Below are 19,707 nucleotides of genomic sequence, written 5' to 3' on the forward strand. Positions count from 1 at the left end.
TTCCATGCGCCTTTGGCGTTTAGTCAGCCCGGCCACATGACCACAGAGACGTCTTTGGGCAGCGCTGGCTCTTCGGCTTTGAAACAGAGATGAGCACCAGCTCCTAGAGTGGGGAACGACTAGCACATATGTGCGAGGGGAACCTTTAGAGGAAGATGGCTGAACTCAAACGAGATTTTAAGCCAGGTTTGGGTGTTGTTATTTTTGCTTACTCTTTAGTTAAAAAGAAAAAAAAACAGCATCCTATGGCTTGCACATAAATGCTTAAAGCATAATTGCTTGGTTCACACATTATTCTCAGCAAGAGCTAGACAAGTCCCCTAATTATCTACTGTATATGTTGACTAGGCAAGTGTTTGTATAAAAATGACAAATTCACTTTCTGTGATGAATACTGCAATCACTTCTTTTTTTTAAAAAATGAAAACATCATTATAATTAATAGAATGGAAATTCATATTAATCCATGTTCTATTTTAACTTTGCATGTTTGAGCTGCAATGCCAAAGTTTATACATTACAATAAGCTATAAACCATTGTTTTAAAATCACATTACACCCCAAAACAACCAGAACAAATATATTTTGTCTAAAAATTCCACAATTTTGCCACATTAAGTGTAAGCTTCACCCACGAAAGGCTGCCTACAGTGTTTGATGTTAGGATTTACCTTTGCTTTATTTTATTGAAGGTATTTTTTACTGATCAATGACCACAATAACATTTCTGTCTGTCTTTCACCCCAAAACAAAATTTTCTTAGTGCAATATGTGAATGGAACCAACATATAGTAGCTACTGATAGTTTGGGCTAATATATAGAACAGGTAAGGTAAAGGTTCCCCTCGCACATGTGTGCTAGTCGTTCCCGACTCTAGGGGACAGTGCTCATCTCCGTTTCAAAGCCAATGAGCCAGCACTGTCCGAAGATGTCTCTGTGGTCATGTGGCCAGCATGACTAAACACCGAAGGCACACAGAACTCTGCTACCTTCCCACCAAAGGTGGTTCCTATTTTTCTACTTGCATTTTTTACATGCTTTCGAGCTGCTAGGTTGGCAGAAGCTGGGACAAGTAACAGGAGCTCATTCTGTTCTGCAGCACTAGGGATTTGAACCGCTGAACTGCCAACCTTTCTGATCGATAAGCTCAGCATCTTAGCCACCGCATCAGGTAAAAACAGGTAAGCAGAAGGCCAAACATGGTAGGGTTTGAATGCAAAGTAAGAGAGCATATGTTACTATCCTTAGAGTTGACTTCAAGAACATGAAATCAAGCTTGAGTAACAAGAGTAAATCTTTCTAAATCGTTGTTTATGAAAACAGAAACTGGAAACCTAATATAGGAAATCAACTTACTTATCCTTTATTGAATTTCTCCAGTATTTTAGATCTAGTAGAGGTAGAAAAATATCCTTGAATGGAGTAGATAAAGTTAAGCGAAGGCAGATATACCTTCACTTTAACGAAGTTGATCTAACAGTTTACAGTGTTGTACTACAACTCAGTTTATTAAGGGTCTGTCAAACTATAACTGACACAGTCAGAAAACAAACTGACAGTTCCTGAAATTATTAAAAGTATGCATTTCAGTGTGAATGCAATCTCTCCCCTCCCACCCAGCCCTTCCCTCCCTTAAAAATGGGGAGGGGGAACAAACACAGTAAGAAAATTAACTCATGCAATTCTACAGGGTGTTTATTTTCAGAACCCTTAATGAAGACAGGAAACTTTGAAAGTATCCATTAGCCCAAATCCAATAGTCACATTTTTATTTTTATTTTCAAACCAAACTTCTCAAGCTATCTGTTGATAAGTTAAAAATCCTATGGCACAAAATTTTCACAAAAAAAGTTAAGGCAGAGACCAACAGTTCATATAAAAATAGCTGAATCGGTTTCTTGTGAATAATCTTTTTTTTCCTGTGTGGTTCTGTATTTTGATAATACAAGATTATAAACATGTTGTCTGTGTATGCACCTGTGTACAGTACACATGGACACATACAGACAGAGAAAAAGGTCAGTACAATTGGGTGGAGTCCCTTTTAGCAATAAACCAAGATCTCATATCCTGGGTTACAATGGAAGTACTCAAGATAAGAATCTGTAGCCATTTACACACTCTAAATCTGCAGTATAAGCACTCAGTTTCACAGAGAAATTCAGCTTTAAATCACAAAATTCACCCAAGTTAGCCAAATGTACATTCTGTTAATTCCTTCAATTTCAGTGACACATTTTAAATAAACCAGTTTATATTAATAATAATAAAAAAAAGACAAGATACACAAAATTTTCCAAGGCATCAACAAAATTTTAAACCAAATGTTACCATTCCCTAAAAGTGGAGAAAATTCTAAAGAGGGGTTTCGATGAGGTCAGACGGAGAAATGTTTAGGAGCATTTATGGAGCTGCCAGCTTACAATTCACAGCCAACTTTTACAGTGCATTCATACTCGATCCAAAACTTTCATTTATTTTGCATTCATCTTGCTTTGAAATAATGAAATTTAGAACCCACGTCCCTCATGAAAGGTTCACTCGCAAAAGCATTAAAATGTTTTTTTTAAAAAAATATTACATGCTTCACTCTTTCCATGCATCAACAAAATTTTAAACCATTAGAAGCAGGTGAATTCTAGACCCTTTGACAAAACAGCATTGCAGCAAAAAAAAAAAAAAAAAAAAAAAGCAGAAGAGGACAAAAATAATCATCTCTGTTTTATTGTAAACAAAAGTGGAAAATGCAGTAAATTGCCACTCCTCCAACTGTCCAAAGATTTTTTTTTTGAAAAAGCTGTTCAGTTGCCAGCATGCTGCCAATGGAACAAGGAACATACGTATTTTTCTCGCACATCGTTCTCTTTAAAAACTCAACATGCCAGTTTGATGAGGCTACAGTAGAAGAATAGGGGGTTGGATGCACTGGGCAGTGGAATGTCTTAAACTGGTGTTTCTCAACCATGGCAACTTTAAGATGGGTGGACTTCAACTCCCCGAATTCTGGAAGTTGAAGTCCATCCAACTTAAAAGTTTTCAAGGTTGAGAAACAGTTGCCTTAAATTGAGTGCTTGCATATATGAAGAAGAACAAACCACGGTTCTGTGCGATGATCTATGATACCACCTCACCCGTGCTTGCAAAAACCACTTAAATCGGAATGATTTAGGGACTGTGTTCCTAGATCAGCCATGTCAAAGAAGAACTGAACTGCCTTCTTTTCTAATTGAATTAGTGATTTCCACCAATTTGAGCTACTCTGTCATTCTAAGCCAGGGTTAAGCAACCTTAAATACTCAAAACAGCTATAAAGGTCCTAACTGGAAGCCCCCTGTTCAATTCTGGAGCCGAACAGAAGTCCAGTTCCCCCACCATAGAGTCTCGTCCTAGCACGGTGTCCTTTTTCCTCTGCTCACCGGAAGTCAGGTTCCCCCACCATAGAGTTTCCTCCTAGCGCGGCATTCTTTTTCTCTGCCAACCGGAAGTCTGGTTCCCCCACCATAGAGTCTCCTCCTAGCGCGGCATCCTTTTTCCTCTACCTAACCCAGGGGTGTCCAAACTTGGGAACTTTAAGACTTGTGGAATGCTGGCTGGGGAATTCTGGGAGTTGAAGTCCACAAGTCTTAAAGTTCCCAAGTTTGGACACCCCTGACCTAACCTAACCGAAAGCCCTATCAATTGTGGAGCTGATTGGCGACAGGGAGCCGCAGCAGAGGGATGAAAGAGCCACATGGGGCTCCAGAGTGAACTGGCCCCGTTCTAAGCTTACTTAGTCTCTTCACTGAAGACAAGATATGTGATGGGTTCACCCAATGAACCATGAACCACAATTTGTAAATCATGGTGGATGGGTTAACGCAATGTAAGCATGATTTGAGGCAGCAAAAGGACCAAGCCGCACACTTTTTCAGTGGGAAAGTAAATCGTTTTCCTGTTTCTTTCCAGGAAATTGTATCGCGTTCGCCTTCTAAGTGCCTTTTGGATTGATCTATCCTGAGACCTATATCCCAAATATTTTAAAGAAGTAAGGAGAGTTAATTCGGTTTCTGGAGGCTGTTCAACACCTGAACACCCCCCCCCCATCCCTTATAAAATACTGGGAAATTAAAAGGATAATCAGAACATGGAAATGCTATTAATAACAGACACTTTTAATTGTTTGGGTTAATTATTATAATATTAAATTTGTTCTCTCTAATGCGGGGAGAAAGTTTCTATTTCCCAAAGAACATCTGGTGTGAATTTCAGTAAAACCACACTGAATGTTTCAATTGCCTTATGTCCATTCGGTTAAAAAGGTTTGGCTAACTCAACAACACCCATTCATCTCTTCGTGGATCTCTTGAAGGAACTTCCCCCAGTCAGCTGTACCTTTATTGTAGAATATATTTTCCCTTCATAGAGTCCTTTATATGGATATGCAAACACAGTTTGCCCATCATTTGGACACCCCAATTTTCTTCTGAACTGAGCTAGGAGCTCCATGACAATGTCGCCATGTTCACTTGGCAACAAGTCTAAAGTGCTCCCAAGCTTCTTCCTAATTCCCCATTCGTATAACCATCAATTACTAACAATATTACAATCAATATTGCTAACGTTAAATTAAAGAGCCACTTAAGGAAAAGACGACAATATTTGGGAGAAAAAAAACCCGTTCCCTTCTTCCCAAACCTGAAATTATCAAGTAGTTGGAAATTATTTGATCATTTCAAATGTACCAAGAGGTCACATGATAATAGTCTAGCGCAGGGGTCTCCAAATTGGCCACTTAAAGACTTGTGTGGACTTCAACTCCCAGAATACCCCAGCTAGCTGCCTGGGGAAATCTGGGTGCTGAACTCCACAAATGTTAAAATGGCCAAGTTTGGAGATTCCTGATCTAGTGCACACCAAAGGTTGCATCATTTAGCAGAGGTAGCCTGTAAAATGTATGTATAGATGTGTGTTTTAAGTGTTACGTAAATTAAATAATTCAGTAAAGTATTTCACATACCAGAAAATGAATTTGCTGAATTTACTTTTTGTCTATAACATCCCACATTTTTTTCCCCAAACAAAATGACACTTAAACGTATTTAAGGTTCAGGTTTCATGTCCCCTGGCAACCAAGATAAAGGTTTTCCTATGAAAAGACAACACCAGAATTCATGCTTTAAAAGAAAGATAAGTAAGGGAATCCATTACTTATCCATTCATGTGTTTCAATCTATCCCAATGGTGCTTTTTCCAAAAGAGAGATAACAGGATAATAAGAGTTGGAAGGGACCTTGGAGGTCTTCTAGTCCAACCCCCTGCTTAGACAGGAAACTCTATACCATTTCACACAAATGGTTGTCCAACCTCTTCTCAAAAACCTCCAGTGTTGGAGCCACCACAACATCTGGAGGCAAGTTGTTCCACTGGTTAATTGTTTTCACTGTTGGGAAATTTCTCCTTGGTTCTAGGCTGCTTCTCTCCTTGAATTGAACTGAATTTGAAGAACTGAAGAGGTTTCTTGGATGAGAAGTGAAACGTTGTCAAAACCAAGGAAGTCCAGTTGACTTTTGGAAAAAGCACCTTTGGGGGCAACCGTGACTTGGGTGATGGAGAATGCCCATCGACATGCAGTTTCAATCCTTTCCCTGAAAATAGTGTTAAATTACCTTGAACAACGTTCACACACATACAAGACAAACATTATGAAGTACAATATGCTTTTAATGTTTTAAACCTCCTGGTCCAAGCAGAGGTATCATTGGTCTTCTTTTGTTGCTTTTGTCTTTTTTTTTTTTTTAAATAAAAGGAGAACAATGAGTGAGCGGCCAGAGAAAAAGGAAGCAGACCTCTTGCATTACCCCCAGAAGAATAAATGATTCTATTAAAGGTATCTCCATTCAGTGCAATTGTTAAAAGATACCCAAGAGCCTCGTCTCCATAAAGTCCCGAGGCTTCAGAGAGGGAAGAGAAACAAGGGGAATGAAAGATTGTGAAGTTAAAAACAAAAGGGGGTCCTTACAATTTCTGCTTAAAATGCCAGACCAGATCTTTCTCGAAGGACCCATTTTGGATTTGAAAATGAGGCAGGCGGTCCTTGACTTACGACCACAATTGAACCCAAACTCAGCTATTCTCAGGTGCGGGACAGCTGTTAAGTGAGATTTGCCCCGTTCTATGAACTTTCCGGCCACAATTGTTAAGCGAATCGCCGCAGTTATAAAGCTAGTCACACGGTTGTTAAGTGAATCTGGCTTCCCCGTTGACTTTGCTTGGCTGAAGGTCGCAAAAGGGGATCACTGGGAAGATGCAACCGTCATTATTAGGAACCAGTTGCCCAAACGTTAGAATTTGGAACCCGTGACCTTGGGGGATGCTGCAACGTTCATAATGTGAAAAGCAGTCACAAGTCACTTGTTGTCTCAGTGCCGTCGTAACTTTGAGCGGTCACTAAACAAACGGCCGTAAGTCGAGGACAACCTGTAAAGGCTACAGTTCCAGTGGATACAGGATAGCTAGTTCAAACACATGTTCAGTGATTTTTATTATAAACTGTTGTGAGGTCTGGAAGGATTATTATTAATTACAGACAATAAATAAAACGCATCTTCTCATCGTTTGATGAGCCTTAACATCAAATGAAGTCTCACATCAGTGAGACATCTCAGCGCGAGACAAAAGGCGCCACATTCTCCAACAAATCCATTTTAAAAAGACAAGTATTTTCACTGTAGACTCAGATCATACATTCAGCCTCAAAGGATGCGCAAGCAGGAAGAAACTGCAAGCCATTAAAACAAAACAAAAAAGATATATCATTTGCAGAGTTGTATTTAGATCACGCTGGAGGCCAGGCGTTCACTAGCCAGAGTCATGCCTTTAAAAATCAAAATAAGTGTCTTGAAGTTGGAACTAAAACAGGTAAAGGTTCCCCTCGCACATATGTGCTAGTCATTCCCGACTCTAGGAGGCAGTGCTCATCTCCGTTTCAAAACCAAAGAGCCAGCGCTGTCCGAAGACGTCTCCATGGTCGTGTGACTAAACGGTGAAGGCGCACGGAATGCTGTTACATTCCCACCAAAGGTGGTTTCTATTTTTTCTACTTGCATTTTTACATGCTTTCAAACTGCTAGGTTGGCAGAAGCTGGGACAAGTAACGGGAGCTCACTCCGTTACGCGACCCCAGGGATTCGAACCGCCGACCTTTCTGATCAATAAGTTCAGCGTCTTAGCCACTGAGCCACCGTGTCCCTCTATGAAGTTGGAACTAGTTATATGGAAACCAAAGTGCTACACAAATTACTGGTAAAAATAACGTAAAACATCACACAAAAATTTGCCTAAACAGCATGTAAGCCTTCCGTTAGAATTTCTGGAATTGTTGCAAAGCTGAGAGGCATCTTTATAGCTTAGGAATACGGGCATCTACATCCGAGGTAGCTAAATACAAAATAAAAAAAGAAATCCCAATCCTTTCGTATGAAAGAAGCTTTTCAGTTCTTCCAAAACTCTGTTCAGCTTGCATTTCCCACTAAAACCCAACATTTATTATGTCTGGATTGCTGTTCTTTGACTAAGCAGCGCAGGAAGTGCCTAAGTGACGGGTGTCCGACCTATTGGCTTGCCGGGACCGCACTGAGTGAAGACGAATTGTCTTGGGTCACAAGGAAAATATAGAATATACCGTATTTTTAGGACTATATGACACACCGGTGTATAAGACGCACCAAGATTTTGAAGAGGAAAGTACGAAAAAAAAAAAAAAAGGTTTTTGTCCTTCCTGGCCCTCTGGAGCATTCTGCAGGCTTCAGCAGGAATTTTGGGGGGGGGGGGGGAGAAGGCAAAAATGCCTTCATTTTTATGAAAAAAGGCCCATTTTTTGCCAAAATGAGATGCAGGCACAGGGCTCCGGGAGGCCAAAAATGGCTGTATTCGGTGTATAAGACGCACCAACATTTCCACGCTCTTTTGGGGGGGGGGAAGCGGAAAGTGCATCTTATACTCTGAAAAATATGGTAGTTAATGTATATAAATCACACAATAATGTTCCAAGTTGACCAAGAGGGGTTCTTACTGGTTTTCTTGAAGATGTTTCATTACCCGAACTAGGTAACATGGTGTAGGGCAGGGCTGTCCAAACTTGGGAACTTTAAAGACTTGTGGACTTCTAGGAGTTGAAGTCCACAAGTCTTAAAGTTCCCAAGTTTGGACATCCCTGGTGTAGGGTCTCCTGCTTGGGCAGGGGGGAGGGGAAGTTGGACTAGATGACCTTCCAACTCTGTTAATCTAATCTGATTGAATCATTAGTGCTATTGATGATGTTGCCTAGTTTACAACGATGTTAAAAGTTTACAGTCTGAGGGAGCCTCGTTACTAGCTGTCCTGGGCCGCATGAGGCCCGGGAATCATAGGCTGGACACACCTGGCTTAGATCAATGTTTCTCAACCTTAGTGGCTGAAAAATGAGCAACCCGGAATTCCCCAGCCAGCACAGCAATACACACATCTTGAGAAACACTGCCTGAGGTAATCACGGAGGTCTTTAAGACGGGAATCTCTGACCTCAGCAACTTTTAAGACTTGTGGACTTCAACTCTCAGAATTCCTTAGCCAGCAAAGCGGAGGAATTCTGAGAGTTGGAAGTCCACAAGTCTTAAAGTTTCTAAGTTTGGAGAGCGCTGCTTTAAGGACATCTCCTCTCCTCCCAATGACCATCAGTTGCAGTGCGTTTGACTAAGCGAATGCAAACAGAAATGGCGTTTGAAACAACAGATTCTGACCCTAAACACATGCAGGTCAGATCTGCGGATCCTTCAAACTCTCCATCACAACCTTCGTCCTCTATTAAGCTGGCTTTATCATGCATGCCCTTAGTTTGCCTCCTACCTTTTACATTCATTTTTTTTTTAAATGCATGTAGTGGCGACTGTTCATATGGAAAACAAGCACTTCAAGCTGCATTTTAGGACTCCGGAAACAAGCCACAAGCAAACCAGGTCGCGCAGACGTGACGTGACAGCGAGCCTAGAACAGCTTCTTGAGAATCTCGGGTAGTTAAGTTTTATTGCTGCTAATTTGTGCTATACGGACTTTCTTTTTTAAGGAATGTTTGCTGAAAACTCAGAAGCACGAGAGAAAGGTGTGGCTTCGTGAGCTTCCCAGTGTTCGGAGGTAGGGGAACATCAGAATCGTCCTGACTCCTTTCCAAGAAAGCAAACGAGGCTAGCCATTAAGGGAAAAACCCCAAGAAGCCACAATTATCCTGTCGAATCAATTTGCATAATTTAGTTGGGCCAAAAGAACAACAGCCTTCTTTGGCATTGGATTTTGATGTGGAGCAGTGCCCAATGCCACTGCCCTTGTTACCTTTATTAGAGAGGAAACACATCCTTGCTCATAGCTGAGTACATTCGCTTTCCTCCAGAGGTGCGATTAAACGGGGTGGGGGAAGAAACCTCTTAATTTCTCCTCTGAAACACGTACAAAAACCCTTTCCTCTGTGGCAAGATCTTCTTAGGCTAAATGTCAGGTTTCCGAGAGATGCCCTAATTACTAACACTAAAACCAGGGGTGGTACCCACTTACTTTCCCTAACGCTTCGCAAATGTGAGTGCTTCCGTCCACATGTGCACTCGGCCTTCTGTACGTGCTTGGATCGTGTGTGCGGCTTGCACACATGCGTGTGGCTTGAAAACTTGCCTAAATAGGATGGCATAGAGCGGAGGGGCCCATCCGTGATTTCCACTACCGGTTCAGGCAAACCGTTCCAAACTGACTGAATACCACCTCTGGCTAAAAGGAGTGCGCGATCCTGCTTCTCCTGTGCTTTTTCATTCTTAAGAGAGCGACTAGAAAGAGCAGGGAGATAAAACGCAAAGGAAGGAAGAGGGCCAAGAGGTGGTGGCAGCTAGGATGAAGCTGTGAGCTGGAATTTAAGAATAACGTACAAGGGGACTTTACAAGAGGGAGGACAATTTTCTTACACAGCAGTTTTCCTACCCACATTTCCATTGAATGCAAAAGCAGTGCCTTCCGGGTTAGTGCTGTGGGGCATCAATGGAGCATCTCTTATCTACCTTTCATTTTTGTGACTGCAGCACTGAGAGGTCTTCAAGGCCACGCACCAAGGACGTCTCAGCCTGGAGAAAAACCTACCTACGTGGTCGCTAGGAGTCAAATCAACGTGGACTTGACAAGCACCTAATCGATCGGTTAAATACTACCCCAAAGAACAAAGCATACAAATAGGTAAGTAACATTTTCATTATCCTATTTAAGACACAACATACATAACTTTAGATCGAAATTCTAAAAAAAAATATGTTTAAGATTAAAAACATTAATCTTAACTTTCCAGCAGTAGTTGAAAAAAAGAGGACCATGGTCAAATGATGCGTTGGACTCTTAAGAGGTTATTCTGAGGATTTTGATGCACACAGCAAAGATGGAGAACGCCAATATATTTCTCACCGAGTTGAGGTCTACAAGGCTACTAATTGCCTAACAAAATCGATCAAAATAACTTTTAAGCCTGGCTGCATAAATGTGTTGTACGTTTGCTAAATCCTACTCGGAGCTAATCCATAAATTAGTGTTTGCTTGCTAGCTAGCTGGTTGGTTGGCTTGTTTAAAAAAACACAATTATCTTAATAAGTATATGGACTAAGTAACTGCTCCACTTAAAAGTCCAGAAATATATATCCCCTTCGAGGGAATTCTCATCAACATTTCTCACACCACTTATGAAGCTTTTTTTCTTCTCTTGAGTAACAATTCCCGCGTTTTCATCTTTTTTTTTTTATGAGGCTCGTGGACCAGTCACTTGTAAGTAAGCTGCGAGCATCTGCCAGAACTTCGGACATGGATATATACTGGATCTTCGCAGCTTGACGGGGTTACTACTACGTACCAATCTCTACGGTGTACTGAAGGGGAAGGTTGCGCAACAGGAAATTTGTATTTTCTGAATTGTGCACATAAAAAGAGTCAAGTGTTTTTCCTTTGCTTGTTTGGAATTTCCACCTGCTGATATACACAAAATAATTTATTAGAGCTAAGATAAATAGATTTGCTTTTTTTTCCCCAGTAATGAAAATATTCCAGGATATTTCATCATCCCAAAATGAAGAGAAGATATTTGCTGCTATATACAGAACAAAGAGAGAGAGAAAAAAAGACCAACACTTCTTTGTTTGATCCCTGGTTAGAATGATCATCATTTGAATGAAGGCCCAAGTTATCCCCACTCATCTCCTGAAACCTATAATTTCCAGTGATCAGTCCATCTACCTGAGAAGGAGAAAAGAACAAGGAAAGGCAAAATATCACACTGCAGGACTGACGGATTAACATTAGGAAGTTATTAACAGAATTCACGGACTATTCTTCCATTCTCAGTGCCCTCCTAGGTCAAGGGTTTATTATTAAGTTCATGTTATTATGAAGGTACCATCATCAAGGGAGAGCTGCTGGAAGCAGCTTTCAAGTAGCTTTCACATTTGTCAACAACAAAACTCTGAATTTGCAGAAACTGCCCTCAATGTACAATTGGCTCGCTGGCCTTCCCACCCCTATGTCTTCCTTCATATTTAAGGATATTGGGCTAACCCAATGTAATCGGTTCGAAACATACACATTAGACAAACTATACTGTGTGTGTTTTTCCTTTTGTCAAAAAAAACAACAACAACAAAGATCACAAACTGTCCAAGGCATTTTTTTCGGATGAAGATGACAAGCTGAATGAGGTATCGTCGGGTTCTGGAGATGTATGGTTGAAATCCATCTCTTCCAATTCTGGAGGTAAGTCGGCTAGAAGTGCCTGCATGACAAAGAACATAAAAACATTTATTCTTGTCAGTTCGGGGTCTATCACATCAACCATTAACCAATGGAACGGCTTCTCTTCAGAAATTGTGGGTGCTTCATCACTGGAGGCTTTTAAGAAGAGACTGGACTGCCACTTGTCTGAAATGGTATAGGGTCTCCTTCTTGGTATAGGGGACTGGACTAGAAGACATCTAAGGTTCTTTCCAATTCTGTTTTTCTGTTCTGTTTTCAATCTTGGCATTACCTGTTCATGTCTCAAGTGCTCCAAGATCCAAAACAAAACAAAAAACCTAGGTCTAACGTGTGTGTGTGTGTGTGTCCCACCAAGAGAAAGGGACTCAGCCCAGGAAGATAAAATGGGGAGTGACTGAATGATAGGATGATTCTGTTGATGCTAGGTCAAGAGTTGCATTTCTGAAGTTCTTCATTCAGTGAAATTCATTTCATACATTTTATTTCACACATCGTGTTTTAATCTAGATCTATATATATACATACATACATATATACATATATACATACATACATATGTGTGTGTATATATGTATGTATGTATGTATGTATGTATGTATGTATGTATGTATGTATGTATGTATGTACGTATGTATGTGTATATATATAAAGCCAAATATCATTCACTCATCATGCAATCTCCAGAACTGTAAAGCCTACAAACTTAAAATTTGGCACGTATGTTCTTCTTGGCTTCTAGGTGCTCGCTAAGAAAGGATTTTTCAAAATGACCATCAGATCATTCGTATTTAACACGTTCTGAACCTAAGGAGTTCTACTCCCCCTCCCCACATGAAAAGAACTCTGTTCCAACTGCCAGTTGCCTCACATTCCGTTACCTCAGTTCAAACTGGCAGACGTTCCACTCCTTCACTCAGGAGCGGTCTGGGGCTCCTTACAGTATTAAACGTCGGTACCTCACCAAAATGTCTACCCTTTCCACCTATGGAACTGCTTCCGGACTCAAGGCAATATTCCCTTATTAGTTTCAATCACCAACCACCACTAGAAGCACAGGTACCCAGCTAGTATTGTAATAATATTTGTCGTTTTAATCTTTCAATAGTTTAACCAATTTTGGCTTGTTTTTGCGAATTGTAAAGTCACCTTTTAAGAGAGATGGATGGCATAAATATTTATAGATAAAATAAACCCATCCCAATCTCTGTAATCCACATTTAACAACTTCTACATTAGAGAAATAGAGGCAACATCCTCACTGTGTATATATTTACATGTGTATCATTAGTGGCAGAGAATTGTTCTAACCGGGAGACCCACTGAAATTTGCTTGCATCTCCACAGCAGAGTCAAAAGATGACAAAAGGTTGCTTCCTTTTCCTTTAGTCTTACCTGCTGCTGATCTTTATCGTCTGTTTTCACAGCAAGTATCAAACTTCTCGTGAAAGTCTGGAGTTCAAAATACTTCTGTTTCTGATGCTCCAGTTCACTCTCAATGAACCTTACTTCCTCGTTCTGGAGGGAGGAAAAAAGTTCCATATAACTTTCAGTATAATGTTTCATTTTGTAAGGGAGTTAAATTGTTCTTCACAAATGTGCCCCCCCCCCCCTTTGGCTTTTTAAAGAGGAGCGATATTTGCAAATATGTGGTACAAATATGTAGAGTTTTATGCTTTGAGAAAGAGTCAGTTAATATAAAAATGGATTGCTTTCTCATAGTTTTGAGATGCAAATCATGAAGTTGATATATTTATAATAAATTTACAAAGTATTTTACCAAAATGAGAAATACTAAATAATAGATTAAAGCAGGGGTGTCCAAACTTGGGAGCTTTAAGACTTGTGGACTTCAACTCCCAGAATTCCCCAGCCAGCATGGCTGGCTGGGGAATTCTGGAAGTTGAAGTCCACAAATCTTAAAGTTCCCAAGTTTGGACACCCCTGGATTAAAGTATAGCAGCACAATCCAATTGAACACTAAAATGCAGAATGAAAATGCACCTTTCTTAATCCATATCTTATCTATCTATCACCCCATAATTCCTTGCGGGATGGAGTCTAAGCAATTGGATGGAGGTAGCAGAGTGTTTACTGGCCAGATGCCCTTCTTGTCGCCCATGTGGAGGTTTTTTCCAGCAGATATATTCTCAGTGTGCCGAGAGAGAGAAATATCTGCCTCTACCTAGGATCAAACTCACAGCCTCCACCTCTAGGCCACCGCACATCCATCCGTCCATCTCAAAATCTACCTACCTATCTCTCTCTCTGTCCTATGTTTTGTAATTAGGAAACACTCTTCCTATTTATTTCTACAACAAAAACTGCAATAGATAAGAACTCTATTTGAAATATATATGGATAACCTATTTTTCCTCAAATATTTGCTCATTTAACCGAAAATACAGTGTTTCCCCGAAATAAGCGCTTGGCCTTATTTTCGGGAAGGGGTTATTTTCAGGAGAGGGCTTATTTTAGGGCATGCGCTTAAAAGCCTGATTGGGTTTATTATCTGGGGAAGTCTTATTTTGGGGAAAACCAGGCAACTGTTTATCAAAATTCACAGTAACACGTTATTGTAGTTATCTCATCACACTATTCAGATTGGTGGCAAGTGATATTAAAGAAATCACTTTCTTCACATTTATATTCATCTGCCATTGTACTTTCTCTTAAAGCAGGGATCACGAAGTAACTATGTGAAGCTCAGTTGCACACATATTGTGTTTTTTTTTTTCAAAGGCCTCCATTTACTTTAAACCTGGCAACGTTCTAGGCTAACATATTGTTACACCAAGTGAAACCTAAGTTAGAAGTGATCCACCTCCAATTCTTATGTACATATGTAACCTTTGCAAATTTGGCAAAAAACTGCCCTTATCGTATTCCCAACTGCTGTTGCTTATAGGGCATCAAAAGCAAACATTATCCGTCTGTAATCTACAAGCTGGTGAAATTGGAACATTCTGCCTGAAAAAAAAATTAAATCATTCATCCTACTTTTAAAAATGTTTGCTTCAGCACCATCTGCCTGGAGTTGTGTTCTCACGGTCCCTGATTTATATTCGAGGCTTTGCAGCACTAAGGCTTCTACTACGACCAGAAGGTGGCTCAGGAATTCTGGGAGTAGAAGTCCGCAAGTCATAAAGGGCCCATGGTTACCCACCTCTGATTTAGAGGATAAAGTTTTTTTTTTCTGTTGAAACAAAAATGCAAGGCACTTACTTTGTAATCCAGAAGAGAGCTCATCTGATCCACTTCAGAATTACTTATCATATCGCTTTCTTCATCGTCTATTATTTCTATTTTCTTAAAGGAAAACAAACGAACGAGTGTATTTCATTTTTTGAGAGCAAACATTTTGACACAGTCAGGATTTCATCCTCCACAAAAGCTTTCCAAGATTGGATATTCTGAGTTTTGATTTTTTTTTCCTCCCTCCCAATTCCCCAGCACATCGAGCCCTTCAGATATCAGTTCATCAAGCTTTGTGGTTTTAATTTAGGAAGTTGATTTTAGGAAGCATTCTCACCACATTATCTGAAGATACAGTAGTGTGGTCCTCTTCTTTGTGGCCCATGCCTTCATTTGGGAGAACTTCATTGTGTTCTTCTGCAGAAATAAGCAATGGTGTAATTCTAAGCAAACTGCTCATCCAAAGACTGTCAGAAAATCCCCAGAAAGAAAGAAATAAGTGTGTGTCTACTTCACAGAGAGTTATGATAAAGTTTAAGTAAAATCAAATTTGTCTATATCCTGTAATTAAGAGTTAATAACAAAATGAATTTTTAAAAAATCCCAAGGTTGTTAGAACTTCTGTTTTTTCCCCTTAGGATAAACCATCCTCTTAAATCATCTTGCTTTTCTTCTGACATAGTAATGCTAGAATTAACTCTACCTGATAGTGACAAAAATAACGAATCATTATGCGGACTCAATACTGAGCACCTCGTTTTATTTCTATCCAAGACATAGAATATAAGTGATGCTTGAGCAGGGTCTGCAGGATTGTCTGGGACGCTACACCTCCTCATTGCAACCTGTTTCCCTTGTTACCTTCTGGGAGGTGGATTCATGGTTCATCCACAGTGTTCCACAGTGTTGTTCCATATAGCATCAACTTTGTGAACTCTCAACTCTTCTTTCCGTTATGTATTCAAAATGGACAGTGATTAATGGACAGAGATATGTATATGTATGTATATATGTATATATGTATATATGTATATATGTATATATGTATATATGTATATATGTATATATGTATATATGTATATATGTATATATGTATATATGTATATATGTATATATGTATATATGTATATATGTATATATGTATATATGTATATATGTATATATGTATATATGTATATGTATTGTGTCACAACCCCTGGTATGCCCAAATATGGGAGGGAACACTCTGCTTCCCTTTTCTGTCCTTCGGCTCACTCCAGGAGACCATCCAGGCAGAAAACCATATTTTTAATGTTGCCCTTGTTACATTTGTGTTGTATTTGTGCTGATAAATAAATAAAGGGAGACTAGTATAGATCTATTTCAAGCTATTTAGCTCTCATCAGCTAGCCATGCCCTTACTGGGATTTGAACCTGGGCTGTATTATATATTAGGCAGATGTATTAGCCACTAAGCCACAGGCTCTCCTCCTTTCTCAGCTAAGCCAGTCTCCCTTTATTTATTTATCTGCACAAATACAACACAAATATGGGTGTATGTATACATACACACACACACACACACACACACATGTATTTTATTTTTGTGTGCCAGTGTGCTCACAGTAAAAAAAAAAGGCCATAAAGGTTATCTTATCTTAGCCATCCATCCATCCATCCATCCATCCATCCATCCATCCATCCATACATACATACATACATACATACATACATACATACATACATACATATATATAATCCTTGCCTTCTCCAAATTGGTTGAACAAATTGATGAGACCAAGCTTGGCATATCTATCATCTATCTATCTATCTATCTATCTATCTATCTATCTATCTATCTATCTATCCATCCTTTCGGGAGAGGGGGCGGTCTATAAGCGCTCAGTAAATAAAATAAAATAAATTAATATGCCCCAGAAACAGGCTATTTTTGAAGTACCCAAGGCAAAACCTTGGCAATTTGTTCAAGTCAAATGCACAAGGAGCAATTAGCTGAACTGTGAAGCCAGTAAAATGTGAACCCCTGTTCATTTTTAACCAACACAGTTACTGTTGCTTGTACATTTAAAAACACACTTCTGGCATCATAACAGCCTGCCTCTGTTACTTGTTGGGTTGCTAAGAATGGGGTCTAACTCTAAAAGATCATTTCAGCCATATTAAACGTTTGGTGCCAAGCTATGAGTCTGTGCCCCTCTTCTCCTGAAAAATTAATTTTACCTTTAAAGTTAGCCTGAGAAGCAAAATTTTATCTAGACTTGGACTGTCCAAATGAGCAATGAAACATTCAGACAAGATATATAAGGCGAAAGTACGTTGGACATACATCCTGGCCCAGACTGCCTTTTTAACTAGGATTAGTTATTGTCAAAAAGGTAGAAAACTCTTAACACAATCCCACATGTGAGGAACATTGTCTAAAGTTGATCCATGGAAGCCTCTTTCTTTGTTGGCCATGGTGAGTTGGCTGTGGCGAGTTGTCGTAGACTCACCTTGGGAGCTTCCTTCCGATAAGCAGATGGACACTTCATCATTCCTGTCATTATCCTCTCCTATATCAGTCAGGGGGTCATCGCCTGGAATGGGTACCGATTTATCACTGGAATCAGACTGACTCGAAAAAACGGCAGGGCCACCTCGCGGGGGAGGGACTTCAATGCCCATCAAACGATACTTCCGTCTCCTATTTCCGATCCAAGTCTTGGGTGAGGAAACGGGGTGGGGTGGGGGAAATTAAGACGTTATCTTAATATTAATATTCCTTAATATTAAGGAAGCCACAATCACAACTACAATCATTCAAGAAGGAATACATTTGCATTATTGAAGCTTCTTTGGAAATGCGTGGATGGCAAATTCCACGTAAGATTTAGAATCCAAGAGAAACTTAATGAAATTTCAACCTATGTTCTCATTTCTTCTCTTCTAATTTTATCACCTCCAATCCAATTAGCTTCGGATGAAAAGCTGTTTACGTATTGATGATCAATGAATGAATGTCTAAAATGTATCGTACAGAAGTTTTAGAATTAGAGGCACCTTAATGGCAATTATCAGATTTGGCTAAGGAAAGAAATACAGAGAAAATACATTTAGAAAGAATCAGATGGCGAGGGCTGCCCTAATTATACCTGATTTCTAAATTGAAACACTTAAAAACACAAGTGAGATGATGTGCACGGGATTATTTATTCTAAAAATGGTCTTGAGGCAGTATTATATAGAGGGGAGGGGGGGGGACAGAAAGATATAGGACAACTGAGTGCTGGCTGCCTGCAATTTGGCAGTTCGAATCTCACCAGGCTCAAGCTTGACTCAGCCTTCCATCCTTCTGAGGTGGGTAAAATGAGGACCCAGATTGTTGGGGGCAATAGGCTGATTCTGTAAACCGCTTAGAGAGGGCTGTAAACCACTGTGAAGCAGTATATAAGTCTAAGTGCTATTGCTATCAGGTATACTTGGAACTCCATACATGCAAAGCATAGCTCTTATCTTTTCCTCTTTTTGGGGGGTGGGTGGGTTGATTGAGATCAAAACAAAACTCAGCTTCCTTCTACAATACGGAGAACTGAAATACAACGGTTACTCCGTTTCAGCTCTCAGGTTTGTTTTTTTTAAAAAAAGGGTTATAAATCTCAATACAACTGAAGTATCAGACATCTAACATATAGTAGCTATCAATAAATGTCTCACCTAAGGCATGATATCTATAAATAGACAGGAAATGGAGCACTTCCTAATGTAACCATTCAGTAACACATGCAATCTATTTCGATCTCACTCTTGCAATTCAGAAAAAAGAAAGGAAGCAAACTTTCATCGAGGCTATTTTGGTTTCTACAAACATGACTTTCTTACCCGTACTATTTCACAGTCAACGTTCAATTCCGCAGCCACGGCTTCAATTTTCTCTCTGCAAACCGACCCAAGGCTGGTCATGCCTTTATCCCAGTATTTCTTAAGGGTGGCTAAATCTCGGTCGCTGAATTGTGTACGGTCCTGTAACTGTGAAAAAAAGCACATATCCTTTTTTTTGCCCCCCATCAATGAAGAGTGCAAAAAGACAGACAAGGGCAGACAGGGAATGGAGCATTCAATCAGAATGGGACAATTTGCTCCATCCAACTCGCCATGGTCAATTCACCATGTCCAACTCATGGGAAAACTTGCCATGGCCAATGGGACAACTCCCAGCGAGACAATTCAATTTAATTATTTTAAAATAATTAATAATTATTTTAATTTTTGTCATTCACATTTAATTTTGTCCCCCCCCCCCTTTAGCATCCTTTCTTTAACTGGATTATTTCTTCGATATTAATGGAACTCTTGTCGTCTCATGGTGAATTGTCCAGTGGCAAGTTGGACCTAACAAGTTGTCTCATGGTGAGTTGGCTGTGGCAAGTTCTTGTAGACCTCTTCTCAACATCAAGTCCTACTTTAAATTATATCGTCTGGTCAAAATTATTGGTTTATTTATAACGTCGGTTAAAACAAATTACTCCAAAGAAGTAGGCGAAAAATTGAAGAGACTCGTTACAAACGAGCACAAAGCTTAGTCACTTGGGCCAAATTAAAACGGCTGCCTTTAGCTGCAGAATTTTGCAATCTTCTTTTACCTTGAAAAAACCTACAAGGACATGGGCTTGCGCACACAAATATGCAAAGATTACTAAATGCAGCTTATTAAAAGTCCAGAAACTTGGAAAAAGAATGTTCTTTTTCTTGGAACATCT

General features: G+C 39.8%; 1 protein-coding gene across 6 annotated transcripts in view; it reads right to left on the reverse strand.

The window, feature by feature from the left end:
- Positions 1-8,321: 8,321 nt before the first annotated feature.
- HDX (highly divergent homeobox) overlaps positions 8,322-19,707 on the reverse strand; it is a 32,162-nt gene continuing 20,776 nt past the window's right edge. For all 6 annotated transcript variants that reach the window (XM_081964098.1, XM_081964101.1, XM_081964100.1 and 3 more), the window contains 6 exons: positions 18,830-18,976; positions 17,464-17,671; positions 15,309-15,388; positions 15,002-15,085; positions 13,172-13,294; positions 8,322-11,798 (listed from right to left, as the gene is read on the reverse strand). In XM_081964098.1, the coding sequence (XP_081820224.1) occupies positions 11,673-11,798; positions 13,172-13,294; positions 15,002-15,085; positions 15,309-15,388; positions 17,464-17,671; positions 18,830-18,976 (768 nt within the window). In that variant the 3' untranslated portion in view covers positions 8,322-11,672. The remainder of the gene's footprint in view (positions 11,799-13,171; positions 13,295-15,001; positions 15,086-15,308; positions 15,389-17,463; positions 17,672-18,829; positions 18,977-19,707) is intronic.

The sequence above is a fragment of the Natrix helvetica genome (assembly GCF_964273705.1).
Source record: "Natrix helvetica genome assembly, chromosome: 11".
Lineage (NCBI taxonomy): Eukaryota > Metazoa > Chordata > Lepidosauria > Squamata > Natricidae > Natrix > Natrix helvetica.